The 15,458-nt window shown below is 40.2% G+C and overlaps 1 protein-coding gene across 6 annotated transcripts in view; it reads right to left on the bottom strand.

Moving 5' to 3' along the window:
- LOC113516398 (GTPase-activating protein CdGAPr) overlaps positions 1 to 15,458 on the bottom strand; it is a 94,691-nt gene that overhangs the window by 6,319 nt on the left and 72,914 nt on the right. For 4 of the 6 annotated variants that reach the window (XM_052893043.1, XM_052893044.1, XM_052893039.1 and 1 more), the window contains exons 7-21: positions 15,038 to 15,222; positions 14,411 to 14,502; positions 12,909 to 12,966; positions 12,321 to 12,447; positions 11,413 to 11,591; positions 10,768 to 11,023; positions 9,232 to 9,363; positions 8,565 to 8,715; positions 7,058 to 7,156; positions 6,449 to 6,540; positions 5,114 to 5,297; positions 4,356 to 4,416; positions 2,876 to 3,003; positions 2,358 to 2,521; positions 1,607 to 1,745 (exon numbers count right to left, since the gene is read on the bottom strand). In XM_052893043.1, coding sequence (XP_052749003.1) covers positions 1,607 to 1,745; positions 2,358 to 2,521; positions 2,876 to 3,003; positions 4,356 to 4,416; positions 5,114 to 5,297; positions 6,449 to 6,540; positions 7,058 to 7,156; positions 8,565 to 8,715; positions 9,232 to 9,363; positions 10,768 to 11,023; positions 11,413 to 11,591; positions 12,321 to 12,447; positions 12,909 to 12,966; positions 14,411 to 14,502; positions 15,038 to 15,222 — 2,047 coding nt within the window. The remainder of the gene's footprint in view (positions 1 to 1,606; positions 1,746 to 2,357; positions 2,522 to 2,875; positions 3,004 to 4,355; positions 4,417 to 5,113; positions 5,298 to 6,448; positions 6,541 to 7,057; positions 7,157 to 8,564; positions 8,716 to 9,231; positions 9,364 to 10,767; positions 11,024 to 11,412; positions 11,592 to 12,320; positions 12,448 to 12,908; positions 12,967 to 14,410; positions 14,503 to 15,037; positions 15,223 to 15,458) is intronic. The other 2 variants (XM_052893040.1, XM_052893041.1) reach the window with 2 other exon arrangements.

Raw genomic sequence — 15,458 nt, 5'->3', positions numbered from 1 at the left:
TCCAGCAACCAGCAACATTAATTGTTTTTTTTTTTCTTTTTGTTGTTTTAATTTTTTATTTTATTAATACTGGTAATAAAGATTATCTATCTATCTATCTATCTAACTTTTTTATGGAAAAAGCTATTATAACGTAGGGTACTAACACACAGCTTGCCATCAGTTGTAATACGCGATTCACAATAAAAAACCATTATTAATTTGTGTTATTCCTTATTTGATATATAACAATAAGTATTTACTTGTTTATTTCACATTTAATAAATGTGAAATAAACAAGTAAACATAAACAAGCCAGTCCCCACAAGCAGCATCCGTTCACGAATATGACGGATGAGCCAGCCGTGATTGAGCTCAACTTTATTTTAGGTATAATATTCCGATACCTCACGGATTAATCCGTTCACTCATTCAGGACACATGTTCAGAATTTTTCCCTCTATACTTTTTCAGTTAAGTTGATGAAGAATTTTTTATTTTTTAATAATCGTTATAATTAATGTGGCAACTCTAATATTTATTTTATTGTATTATATTTATTAATATTTATTAAATAATAAAATAAATAAATATTAATTACTTCAAATAAAACACTAAATATGTAATTGAATATTTTTCAAAAGAGATGTAATTTGTGTGCATTAGAAAGTAAAACGAAAATATCTTTCTTAAGGATACAGGCAGATCAAGGAAGGAGTTGGTGTCGTGTCGTATCAAGAGGTGAAGAGACTCGCTGAAAATCGTAGTGAGTGGCAAGAGCTCCACCGACAAGAGTGCAGCTCTTAAATAGGATAGATAGAAGGATACATTACATGGGTGTATAAGCTTCATATAATTTCTATAGGCGACGGTTACCACTTTCCATCAGGTGGGCCGTCAGCTTGTTTGCCATTCTAAGTTGAATAAAAAAAAAATATCGTGAAATCTGGAAGCGTCGTAACTAATATTATTATAATAAAATAATAATTAAGAAGTTCAAAACGTTTTGTCATATACGTGTATGTGTGCACGTGAGGTGTGCGTAGCGTGTGTGTACATAGGATGTGACTGCGTGTGCGTGCATACCGTTATGCCAAATCCTGTAAATGCTTACATAATTCCCTTCGCGGGAATTGCATGCCTTATAAAAGTATCTTTTAATGGAAAAATAATCTCTATTAAAATCTCAGTCGCCTTAATTGCTTAGTTAATGTAAGAATAAATACATACATATCTGTCACGCCTGTCTCCCATTAGGGTAGGCAGAAACAGTGGAACGCCAAATGCTTCGATTCAAACAAACCTCTTCGCTTCTTCCACATTCATCAATCTTTTCATACACGCTCGCCGGTTACGGGTACTTTTAATTTGGCCTTTCTTCAGCACGTCGCCTGTTTGGTCAACATACGTCCGTCTAGGGCGGCCTCTACCGACATCTCCATTCATTCTTGCTCAATAAATCTTTTTCGTAATTCTTTTTTCATCCATCCTCCGCAAATAACCAATTATGACCTTTATTAATTGCAATCGACATCGGAGACATTTAATTGGTGTAAAGTGCTTGAGAATGTTTTGTGTAGGTGTTTTTTTTTTAATCAATCGATGTCGTCCTGCCAACAGTAGGTACCTGAGCGTCGTTGCCGTGCAGGTGGGTGTCGTCCTCCTCACTGAACATGTGGTGGTCGCGCTCCTGCGGCGACAGTCGCAGCCGCATGTCCGCCAGCTCCGCCTGCCACGGCTCGAAGTACGAGTCGCACGACGACGATCTGCCGCACGGACCGTGCAAGACATTATGCAAGGAACTAAGGAATCACTCGTTGAACGAAATCGTTGTTGTTTCGACGAGTGATCCCTTCGGGTTTGGTCGGGTCGGTTCATTCAAGTCACATGACTTGTTCCGAACGATTATATGACAATTCGGGAAGGACTGATCTGTCTAAACCTAGGCATGTGTTTTAGAAGATTGTTATCGAAATTTCTTTAGATTTTTTTTTCTTTATAGGGCCATAGTTAAGTTTGTTTTATAAAATAAAATTAAATCAAGATTAATAAGATTAAAACATACAATTTTTTTTAATTTCTACCTAAACCTACCGATGCGATATCTTTCTTTTAAAAAAAGAATTTTCAATTTGATATCTAGGAACAAAAATTTGTATAGAAAAAAAAAATGAAATTTGTATATTTTTCTAGACAAAATTTTTGTTTTTCCTCTTCATTCCTTCTTTTTTTAGCCTGGATTTTAGTGAATGTTTGAAACAAAAATAAACAAACAGATTTTGTCGTTCTGAGTTCTGCTCTTTGGAATACAGCAGCGATGGATTTTAGAGAATAATTTTTATTTATATAGATGGTGCGGCGGCGGTGAGGTGGTGTACCTGGTGTGGTGCTTGAGCGGCGCGGCGCGGTCCTGCAGCGGCGCCAGCGTGTCGCAGTCCGACGACAGCGACTCGCACGACTTCACCGGCCGCAGCAAGCCGCCGCCACCACCGCCACCAGCACCACCCGCAGCGCCACCCGCCGCCGCCTCCGCTCCACTCTCCTGTAGCATCAAGGAAAGAAACTGATATTTTCAGAATTATGTTGTAACATAACCTTACTATTTTTATTTTTTTTTATCGGTTTAAAAGATTTCAAATCAAAATATAAAAACTGATCTCGCTGTAATTGCAGTGGATTTTTTTTTGTGACCTACAATCTTAATTATTTTAACCTACTTAGGAGCCCAGTTCTAAAACCACAATTACTGTACCCTTATAAAACTATATTATTAATATTAGTTAAGAAACTACAATTGTTTTTTTACGAATAAATCTCATCTAATTTCATTTCAAATCTCTTTTCATAAATTATTATTAATGTCGTCAACAGGTGGCGCTAGCTGTAGAGGACTCACGTGCGACGGGTGGAGTGGGTGCGGCGGGTGGAGTGGATGCGACTGCGCGGCGGGCGGCCGCTGCTGCTTGGTGCGCGAGAACAGCCCGCGCCAGCCCGACGGCGACCGCTTCAACCCGCGCTTCGCACCTGCATCGCACACCACACATTGCATCAATGCTGCTAAGACACGCCTACAGGTGGCAGGTATTGACAATAATGCGGACTACCAGTCCCATTGCTAGCAATATACCCTATCAGGTCGACCTCCCCGTGATCCCACTGGAAACCATCGTGCTGAATTCCAGGCGTATTCATCACGACGGGCTAACTGACCTGCCCTTTCATTCTCACCTATTATGTTGAAGTTTTAATACTGGCTGTTGACACTGAATTTTTTTATGAACAATGTATTATTTTTAAGTTCGTTCTATGTCAAATTTTTATATGACATGTCTTGTATTTTTTTTTCACTAAAACTTATTATTTTATATCTCAAATACATATATGTTTTATTACTGCATTCTGCTATTTACAACATATTATCCCCGACTGGTGCCCCGCCAGTGTATATTGTAACCACAGCCGGGTTTAGCATTCCATTATCATAAAAAACACCCTTACAAGGACAACTGGGGAGAAAGGATTGTTAGTAATGGGGTTATTAACCCCCACTACTAGCAATACACCCTATCAAGTCGATGCCCCCTGGACACCATCGTGATTGATTCTTGATGAATTCATCACGATGGGTTCAACTGACCTGACTTCATTTCCCTGGGGGGAAAGGGATTGTTAGTATTGGAGACTGAGAATCCCATTGCTAGCAATATACCCAACCAGGTCGACCTCCTCGCGGTTCCTCCTGGAAACTATCATGGTTAATTCCTGATGAATTCATCATGATGGGCTAACTGGCCTGTTTTCATTCTCATCGATCACCCTTCACTGGTGCTCCGCCAGCGTATATAAAAGGGTTACCATACCATTTACACCCATTAAAAAAAAAGACTTCATTTCCCTTGTTTCATCCTCCACTGGTGCCCCGCCATTTTATACCGTTAGCATAGGTGGATGCACTATTCCGTCTTCATTCATTATAAAAGACATAGACACAACCAAAGATAATGTTTTAAACTGTATCCACTATTTAGTTTGCATCGATTTTTTTTTTTATACAACTTAGAATGGCAAACAAGCTGACGGCCACCATGGACATAACAGAGTATACTGTTTCGCCCATGATACCCCCCATACGTTGCCATTCCTGAGGACTCAGGTGTTACTCCTCTGTACCCTGTAAATTCACGCTATATCCCACCCTTCAAACCGAAACACAGCCATGCTTTACGGTTGAAACACGAATGAGACACAGGTACCCAAGCAATCGATTTTTGTACAAAGTCTCTCTCTGGTGAAGGAAGAAGTGTTTTCATTTTAACAGTGTAGTGAACATACATGTTAAATTATTTATAATAAATTGAAATACCAATAAACTATACCTGGCAATGGCAGGTCTAAGACGGTGTGATACTGTGGCAGGTTGTTGGGACCGGAACCGACCTGCAATAGTAATTATATATTGTTAAACATTGTAGCGGCCTATTCCGCTACCTCTTTTAAACCGCGCCAACGAACTTTATGTCAGTTTAATATAAAGACTCTTCTTAGTTTGCATCGATAAGAGAAAATGTGACGTAATGTAATGTAAATTGGACTCTCTTTTCCGCGCTTAGCTTCTCATTCGGACCGTTGTGCGTATGAGTCGTGGCTAGTACAGCCAGCCCAGCTCCGCCCAGAAGCACAGAAGCTTCCTGGGATCTTCACAGGCCTCACAGAGCGACCTCACTGATCCGAGGATTCTTAAACGTTGAGGGGCCACAGCTTCACATTCCAGGATTACGTGAACAGCCGTTTCTTTGGTGTCAAAACAGCTTTGACATAGAGGGCTGTCTGTGGCTCCTATTGTGTAGAAATGTTTGTTTAATGGACAATAGCGTGTTATTGTCCCTATCATTGTTTTAAGGTTTTTTTCTATCTAAATATAATAATCGTTTTGATAATCGTTGACGTTAAATGTGACGTTTAGTTTTAGATAGGATTACAGGATCAGGAGAGTAGAATGAGAAGAGGTAAGGTATAAGGAAGCAACTTATAAACTGCCTGTGAGTGTGCGTGTGTTAATATGTGTGTGTGCGTGTGTGTAAGTTTGCGTGTGTGGTAGTGTGCGTGTGTGCTCGTGTGGCAGCGTGCGTGATACCTCGATGTACTTGGGCCGCAGGTGCGCGGAGGGCCGCAGCTGCTGCTGCTGCTGCTGCTGCTGCTGCTGCTGCTGCTGCTGCTGCTGCGCGGCCTGCGCGGCCTGCGCGATGGCGCCCGACGGCGCCGGCAGCTGCGGGCCCGCTGGCGCTGACGGCCGCCCGCGACGCCGCGCCTCCTCCAGGCTGCCGGTCCACACACATTTCAATACATGATAATATGCTGGCGGACCACCACTGACGGGTGATAGGTCAGGATCAAACAGGGCCATCGTGAACAATTCCACGACAATTCACCACGCTGACTTCCAGGGGGTATTACCGCCTAAAAAGATATATTGCTAGCAATGAGACTGTTACATCCCCATTACTAACAATCCACTTTCCCTTCGGGATTGAGGAATCGGCCTTAGTATCTTCAGCGATTGCACGCAGGTACCGTCAGCGTACCTTCGATCGCATGAATATGTACCAATGTGACCAATCAACGCGAACCTTCCTTCAAATGTCATACAAGAACACGTGCACTGCAACGTTACCGATCTTCCATCGATTGAATATTTAGACATCGATTATTAGGTCGAATATCAGACGCGTACATACCACGACGTTATGTCGACATAATGACCGATGAGACGAGCAAATTTACAGTGTGTGCAGGGAGACTAACAAATTTAATCCAATTTAATGTATGGATGAAGTTGACATTATTAATTGTAAAATATAAATATAACTTTTTTTTTTATGCAACTTAGAATGACAAACAAGCTGACGGCCCACCAGATGGAAAGTGGTAATCGTCGCCTATAAACTCATGTCAAACCGTCACTCTCAATCTATTTTGAATGAGAACTGTTCGGAACTGAGTGACATAATCAAATCGAAAAATCCCAAATAGAGGATTGTAACAATATAGTTTTTTTGTGCAACTTAGAAACAAACTGACGGCCCACCTGATGGAAAGTGGTAACCGTCGCCTATAGACATAAGCAGTACCATGGACATAACAGAGTATACTGTTTCGCCCATGATACCCCTCATGCGTTGCCATTCCTGAGGACTCAGGTGTTATTCCTCTATACCCTGTAAATTCACTGCCATATCCCAACCTTCAAACTGAAACACAACCGTGCAAACACAACTGCTTCATGGTAGAAACACGAATGAAACAGAGGTGTCCAAGCAAACGACTTTTGTACAAAATCTCCCTCTAGTAATATAGTGTAGCTCTAGTAACTATTCAACAACATTCTATTCGACCCATGACGTCTCACTGCTGAGCAGTTGTTCAGCGGCACCTCAAACCGATACTACAGTATAATATGAAAAAATCTAACCTCAACAATTTAGTGGGTGGATTGAGCGGCAAACTCTTCGGACGCCTACCAGATTCCTGTCCACGTAACTCCACCAGAGAATCGCAACGGTCCTGCAATTGGCAATATCTAAAAATTAAGTATTCTCACTATAATAAGCTAGGATGAGATAGTCAGAGGCATTTATGTACAATGTATTAACATCATTGTGACATCGTTCTTTTATTCTTGCCTGACAATTATTATTTATTTAAATGTATTTAAAATTATGTGATTTTTTTCTATACAACTTACAATGGCAAACAAGCTGACGGCCCACCTGATGGAAAGTGGTAACCGTCGCCTATAGACACGAGCAGTACCATGGACATAACAGAGTATACTGTTTCGCCCATGATACTCCCCATGCGTTGCCATTCCTGAGGACTCAGGTAGTTGATGATGATTGAGTAATTGTATGAAATTCACTTGTACATATAATTTTGAACTGTCTGTGTAACTACATATGTTTGTATGCCGTACAGGCTAAACATTTTGAACAAGATTGTATTGCATGTATTTATATGCATGTTTTACAAATAAATAACCTTGCATCTTGAATGTAACACTCAAAATGCCTAATTCCCATACCTGTTCAAGTGATTCCGGACCAGAATCCCCCGAGTCAGACGCTTGCTCCTGAGCGAATAAATCCTCCGCGTAGCAAATCAGGAATTCGGTCACCACCGCCTGGGGGCAAACCACCATTATAGAATAGAATAGACCATTTTTATTTAAATATTTTTATTACCATTGAGTTCCGGACTCAAACGTTGTTGCTGAGAAAAATTTACAAGATACTAATTAACTCCTCGAGCGTTTATTGCATCAGACGCTGTACCGAACAAAAATGTGGTACCGGGCGCTAATGCAACCGCGTCTGTTGCATAACTCGAATTTGCAGCGTCGTTTTCATTAAATTTATGTAGGTCATTAATTTATCTACATTTATATTATAAAGAGGAAAGATTTGTATTTTTGTGTGTATGTTTTGTGATGAATAAACTCAAAAACTACTTTGCCAGTTTCAAAAATTCTTTCACCATTAGAAAGCTCCATTCACCCCGAGTAACATAGGCTATATTTATCGCTAGAAAAGATTAGGGATCCTTATTAAAATTTTAGTAACGTAACTCGAGGTGTAAAAAAACGCTATAAAATATCTTTGGTCGCATGCACTGCGGAAACTATTGGTGATAGAACAAAAGCATGCTCTACAATATTGAAGAAAATATCAATTTCTCAAACATGCTTGGAAATGTGAATACTATTTTGACAATCTTCTTAGAGATAAATAAAAATTGCCGTACTGGCCAGATACATGCGGGCAGCGGCCGGCAAAAGTTGTATGAAAATCCATATCTGTCGTGTTTTGCGGCCAGATAAATTACTATGTAAATTCATATCTTTCCTGTAATTTAAAAATGGAATGACCTTTTACTTCGAAACATGGCTACCAAGGAGGTAACTAATAAAAGGTTTTATTTAAATTTCGAACTGGCTTGCAAATAGAAAGCTGTTTATTGAAAAAGAAAAACAAAGGAACATTATGGCGCGTGAAAAATTATTATTGTTCGTTATTCGTCACTGAACTTAAAAAGTAAAATTATGTTTTTGATTTCTGCGCATTGTTTGAGAAAAGTACTATACAAGCCTTGGCCACAACTAGGTATTGATGGACTCTGGCCGCTGCAGTAATGTATTATAACTACAAAAAACTCCGCGATACTATATGTCCAACTGTTATCGTTATGTCACAATAACCATTGTTTAGAATGTCGTAAAAATGTCCAACCGTGCGAAGCCGGGACGGGCTGCTAGTGTAGGTAATAAACCCATTTAGCCATAACCTCTAATCGAGATTTGGCGATTTTAGTTTTATACAACCTGATGGAAAGTGGTAGCCGTCGCCTATAGACATGAGCAGTACCATGGACATAACAGAGTATACTGTTTCGCCCATGATACCGCCCATGCGTTGCCATTCCTGAGGAGTCGGGTGTTATTCCTGTGTACCCAGTAAATTCAGGCCATATCCCACCCTTCAAAAATGTGTAATGCAGTTAGGTTGTGTGTAGCGAGGTAGCGAGGGGTGCACCTGCACGGCGACGCCCTGCAGCGCGTGCTGCGGGCGCGGCGCGCGCAGCAGGTTGGGCGCCCACACGATGGCCATGTTGCGCGCCGTCATGCCCGTCTGCGCGCCCAGCAGCGACACGCGCCGCAGGTGCCGCATCAGGTGCGCCAGCGTGCTGCGCCGCACCACCACCATTAGTACGGTACAAACACATCTTTAGTAATGGCCAAGTTAGGCATTACTATCAACATACCCTAGCAGATCGATCTGATAGCGCAGGCAGGGTTACGATGCCATTTTTACCCATTAAAAAAATAAGACATAATTAGTAATGCCATTTGTCAAACGATTTACACTTCCAATTGAAAAAGATATAAAAAAATTATACATTTAAAGTTATGTGCCATACACAGATCCGGCTCGAAGGACCATAAAGATATCTAATATTAAATAACTAAATAATAATTATTCCAATTAAAATATGAATAGATACACACCAATACATACAATTTCAATGACTGGATAATATTGTATCAAATTCATGAACTATTTCTAAAGTGAAAAAAAAAAAGTGTTGTCCTCCTCTCTCCTACTTGCTGTGCCCAACAGGGTCCATAATTGAAGTTAAAATGTTATTTACTAATTATAATATAAAATGCAATAAGAAATAAATAAATATAGCCTTACATACCGGTAGTGCGGCGGCGGAAGCTTCGCGACTGCGTCGCGTACGGCACGCAGCTTGGCACGCTCGTCGGCCGCCTGCACGGCCGTCACGAAGCTCTCGTACAGCTGGTAGGTGCATAGAGGGTTCGGCAGCTCCCTATATAATATTATATATTCTATAGACGAACACTACATTCTCTAGAGACTAAAAAATCGGGTTTTCCAAAAGAGTTCTCCAGGGTTAACAATGCGCACATGATATCCCTAGTGTTGCAGACGTCTATGGGGTACAAAAAGCGTTTACCATCAGACGGGCTCTATGCTTGTTTGCCAACTTCGTTGTATAAAAAACAATTTGACGTATTTTCGGCTGCATCAATATTTTTCAATGCATGAGGTTAACGCTGATTGTCCACAATGCGGCCTTGTCGAAATTACGTCGAAAAAATATCTGCGTGTCGAGAATCGTACAGATATTGGATGCTAGAATTTCGTGGCGTTACGTCGATGTAATGACCGATTTGCAACGTAGCGTCATCGACAGTAATAAATTGTTTGTAATTTGTCGTTGAATATGGTGCATTGTATAAGACACATGCAATACGACGTTGTCAATCTTTCGTTGACGGAAGTTCAGTGCAAGTATGATTAAAGAGACACCATGCGTCGACGTAACGACAGAATGACAGATTTTCATTCTGTCATTATGTCGATGCAATTTGTGCATTAATGTACCATGATGGACGGATAGACTGGCAACCAAGGTTCATTCTTATATCTTTTTTTAATTTTATATTTTTTTTCTAATTTTTTATATATATATATATGAATTAACTAACCCTCGGCACAAGAACAGTCGACCGGGGTACAAGGCACCAGGGAGAGGCGCACCGACGCACAATGCGAGCAGTATCCTAAAGCACTGCTTTCTGCATTTTCCCCGGAAGTGAGTCGTCTCTGAATCCCAACCGTCTAAGATATTGTTCCAGACTAGTTGGAATAAGACCGTTCACCGATGAAACGATTAGAATGATTTTGGTGGACGCCATCTTCTACATTTCGGTTACCTCGTGAGCCAAGCCGAGATATTTTCTTTATTTATTTAATTCTTTATTGTACACATCAGTTAGTTATTTATAAGAATATGACAGAGGTAATCAAATGTCTGTCCTCTGTCCCATTCGTGTTTCAACCGTGAAGCAGTTGTGTTTGCATGGCTGTGTTTCTGTTTCAAGGGTGGGATATGGCCTGAATTTACTGGGTACAGAGGAATAACACCCGAGTCCTCAGGAATGGCAACGCATGGGGGGTATCATGGGCGAAACAGTATACTCTGTTATGTCCATGGTACTGCTCATGTCTATAGGCGACGGTTACCACTTTCCATCAGGTGTGCCGTCAGCTTGTTTGCCATTCTAAGTTGTATAAAAAAAATGTACAAAGGCGAGCTTAACTGTGACAGAGTTCTGTTCCAGCAACACCTAAAGTGTAAAGGAGCACCAATGTGAGCGGGTAGAGTGTGTAGAGTGTGTAGTGTGTGTAGATAGTTGTGCGGACCGACCGGAAGTACATCTTGAGCAGGCTGGGCACGGCGTGCGGGTCGCGCGCGAGCAGCGGCGCGAGGGCGGCGGGCGGCGCGCGCAGGTCGGGCGCGCGGCCGGCGTCGAAGGCGGCGCGCAGCCGCTGCGTGAGCCCCGCGCCGCCCGACAGCCGGTACACGCCGTCCACCGCGCCGCGCGCCTCGATCGCCGCCGCGCACGCGCTCAGCACCGCCGGCACTGCGCAGTGATCCGTCCGAGCCGGATTGTTACGCATTCCTTACAATAAGTATTTTAACATTCACTTGCCGCGACATATGTATGACATGTGTATTATTTAGAGGAGAAGGGATTGTTAGTAATGGAGATAGTAACAACCATTGCTAGCATTATACCCTGTCAGACCGATCTCATCGTGGTTCCTCCTGGAAACCATCGTGATCGATTTATTATCAATATCGTCACAGTCGGCTAACTGATCTGCTTCATCCTCACCTATTATCCATCATTAATGCCCCGCCGATGTATACCGATAGCGCAAGCGAGGTTACCATTCTATTATTCATCCATTTACAAAAAACATATGTATTGTTTATGTTAATTATCTTGCAACGAGCCACAATTTTTTTTAAATTCATCTATAAAAAAGCGAACAAGTCCCAGCTCACCATCGTGCCCACAATTGAGCAAATGCTCGCCGAGATCACAGCCGAACACTCTCTCGCGCAGTATGCCCTGCTGCTTGAGGCTGCGGCGCGACGGCCGCGACAGGATGAAGCTCCGGAACAGGGAGATCAGCTTGCCGTGCTTGCGGAGCACCGGCTTGATGGGCGCCACGGCCACCGACCTGACGGGCAGAAAGTATAATAAGTAACCAAATAAATAAATAAATCCAAGTGAATTAACCAATGCCAATTTTTTTTTTTTTGAGAATTTAATGACATTATTATTGAGTCTTGAAAAGTGTGAATGAGAAACGAACATTAATAACATTTGAGAATAGAAGAGGCAAAATACTGGGTCATCTTATACGACATGAAGATTTTTTAAAGAGTATAGTAGAAGAAAAAATAGAGGGCAAAAGAGGAAGAGAAAGACCAAGGAATAACTACATGGGGCAGATAAATGAAACACTAGGTATCGTGTCGTATAGGGAGGTCAAGGATAAAGAAGGCCTGGGATAGAACTGGCTGGAGGAAGATGCATGAATTAGTTGCACTGACAAGAGGAAACTCTAATGAAAAGAGAGAATGACTATGTGTTTGAAGCTCCTTAACACAACAGCTCAGCGCATTTTATTAATTTGTATTTAATTTATGACCAAATTGTGTGTTATTTGGAAATCAATATGTTCCGAATTATCGACGAATAGCACACATTTTTTCTTACCTTTTTATAAGCTATCAAACATTTATGTTAAATGGTATATTTTTTTAATTAATTTTAATTTTTTCTAAAATTTATCTCAGCATCAAGAGCGAATACATATAGTAGATTCTGACACATTGAAATAAAACTATGGTTTTTTCACTGTTTCACACTTGGCATATTGGATAAACAACACGTGTGTACAGACCCGACAATGGGCGGCGGCTGCGACATGTGGCGGGGCACCTTGTCCCCGATGACGGCCACGCAGTGGTGCGGGAAGAATCCCACGCGGAACCCTCGCTTGCCGCGCCACCAAACCGACTCCTGAGGACCTGCAGCATATAGGAGCGTTAGTAATGAGAATTAATAACTCCTCCTATTTTGTTAATCTTTTACACGATCCCCTCTGGAAATCATCGTGGTTTAAAGTTTATTTTTTTTTATTTCTGGTGAACTCCTAGCGACGGATCAACTGACCTGCTTTCATCCTCACCTATCATCCCTCGCTAATACCGCTGATTTGAATAAGGGGGTATCAGTTTGACTGCGGCTCCCTCTAGAAACGGACGTGGTTACTTTCTGGTTATTTCTCCATCACGACGAGCCGACTTATATCATTTATTGGTACTCCGCCAGTGTAAAGAAATAAAGTAAGCTTGGTTTACCATTTCATCAGCATCCTTGTACATACTTCCGATATACGGCATCGTTCTATTGTGTAAAGGAGTAGATAGATATGCAAGACATTTCAGTCTCTCTGATTTATTTCTTGTATTTTTACTGTATTACGTACCCGGCATATCAATAATGGAGATCATATCTCCAACTTCGAAACTGATTTCGTCTCGTGCCTGTAAACAATTTATTTATTAATTTATTTATATTTACCAAGTAAAGGAGCTTTCAGTTTCACAATTCACTCTCTTAGCAATCACAATATATACAAACATTTAATTATTGAACATTTTTTAAGTAATTTATTGCCATTCTGAGAAACTCGACACGTTTACAAGTAAATATATCCAAGTCTTGATACTTGCTCATGACACTGTTGAGCAGAGTCAGTGCTAGTGAAAGAGGAGCCTGTTTTGCTAGCTCTATTCTTTTCAACGGAACATGGAAAAGTTCCTTTTAAGTGCTCGAGCATAATTAGAAGACGCTCGATTGGATATTAATGCCAGGATGCTCTGATTATATTTATACCCTTTAAACACTTTTAAAATATACTCAATTAGTGTTAATTATAATTTATTTATAACTAGCGGCTCGTTCCGGCTTCGCACGGGTGGACATTTTTACAACATTTTAAATAGTGATTATTGTGACACAACGATAATAGTTGGACATACAGTATTGCCAAGTTTTTTATAGTTGTTAATATTTTCTTCAATATTGTAGAACATACTTTTGTTCCATTACCAATAGTTTTCGCAGCGCACGCGACCAAAGATATTTAATAGCATTTTTTACACCTTGAGTTACATTACTAAAGTTTTAATAAGGATTCCTAATCTTTTCTAGTAATAAATATAGCCTATGTTACTCGGGGTGGATGTAGCTTAGTAATGATAAATCGGAAAAGTAGTTTTTGAGTTTATTCATTACAAACATACACACAAAAATACAAATCTTTCCTTTTTATAATATTAGTGTAGAAGTGTAGATTGAGGCCGTCGCCTGACGTTTTGGCCTAAGTTATCATATATTGGTCAAGAAATGCATGGGACCGTCTGTCGCTTTTACGTTTCTAACATCTAGCAGCAGTATTCGTGTAATTGTTATTCGATTTGTAGGGTGGAAAATGGTAGTGAAACTGTTATTACTACCAGAGGCCCGGAGCGCGTAGGCCCTTCCGCCCCTCACCCTGTTAATCCGCCACTAGGCGTCATTTAATTTATTGTTATAAATGGGTAATTATTATTATTAGCAAGAATGAATGGAGATGTCGGTAGGGGCCGCCCTAGACGGACGTACGTCGACCAAATAGGCGACGTGCTGAAGAAGGGCCAAATTAAATGTACCCGTAACCGGCGAGCGTGTATGAAAAGATTGATGAATGTGGAAGAAGCGAAAGAGGTTTGTTAGAATCGATGCATTTGGCGTTCCATTGATTCTGCCTACCCTAAAAGAGACAGGCGTGACACATATGTATGTATGTGTAATTATTTTACATAAAAGCTGACGATAGATATGTAACGTTATATAATGTAGAGAATTAACTAAGTCTCCAAAACAACTTTGAAAAACAATGGACAAAATAAATTCTAGTGTCTTTAAAAATAAACTGCTACTCACTTGTGAAACATATTTCCTGACTGAGTATGCGGCCGCCACAGCTGGCGTATTGATCGAGCTGGAGTCTTCGTTCGCTACGAGCAATTTGTGTCCTGAAAAAAAAAATTTAAGATTACATAATTTATTTATATTTATGAACTTTTTTTTATATTATATTTTATTTGACAAAAAACATAACACAGACTAAATTGCTAAATTTAAAAACGAAATTTTACACAGGGTTCTTAGCATCAAGGAACACAATCTTAAGTTTAATGTAACGTTATGAAAGGTATATATATATATATATATATATATATATATATATATATATATATATATATATATATATATATATATATATATATATATATATATATATATATATATATATATATATATATATATATATATATATATGTATATATATATATATATAAAAGTTACAAACACAAGATACAATGGGCCCCACACTAAGTGAACCTGTATCGTGGGCACCCGACAAAGATTAACAAATCACAAATGTGTTATAACAAAAATATGCCATAAACAGCTATAACAGTAATAATTAAACTCATAGTGCAAGAGGTTTATTAAACTCGTTGGGTGGTCTTTTTAACTCCCCTGAAGATTCTAACAAACGCATACCCTTGTTATCCATCTGCAGCCAGTTGAGCACCGGGCCGCAGTTGATGGAGTCGTCTGCTATGATGGACAGGTGGTGCACGTAGTCCGATATCAGCCGGTGGTACTCCAGCTCGTCCCGCAGCAGCGACGGCGTGATCTTCTCCGCCAGGTTCGGCAGGCCGGACACCTTGCGGTCGTATATGCACCTAGAATGACGGATAACAATATTCATAGCAATAAAGCTCAATAACGAAATACGAAATAAACAAAAAACTATATTAAAAAAAATCAGAGAAAAAGAAGTGTGTAAAAAATGTATACCACCTTTTATTTATTATTTTTTTATCTAAAATAGAAAAAAAAACATGCATTTAAAATATCTTCCAATGTATATCATAAATTGTACTATAACATAATAATGTTACAGACCAGTGTTTTTCAA

The sequence above is a fragment of the Galleria mellonella genome, unplaced genomic scaffold (genome assembly GCF_026898425.1).
Source record: "Galleria mellonella isolate WM207_F2 unplaced genomic scaffold, CSIRO_AGI_GalMel_v1 utg172, whole genome shotgun sequence".
NCBI lineage: Eukaryota > Metazoa > Arthropoda > Insecta > Lepidoptera > Pyralidae > Galleria > Galleria mellonella.
Note: the sequence above shows the minus strand (reverse complement) of the source record. Positions and strands in the feature narration are given on the sequence as shown.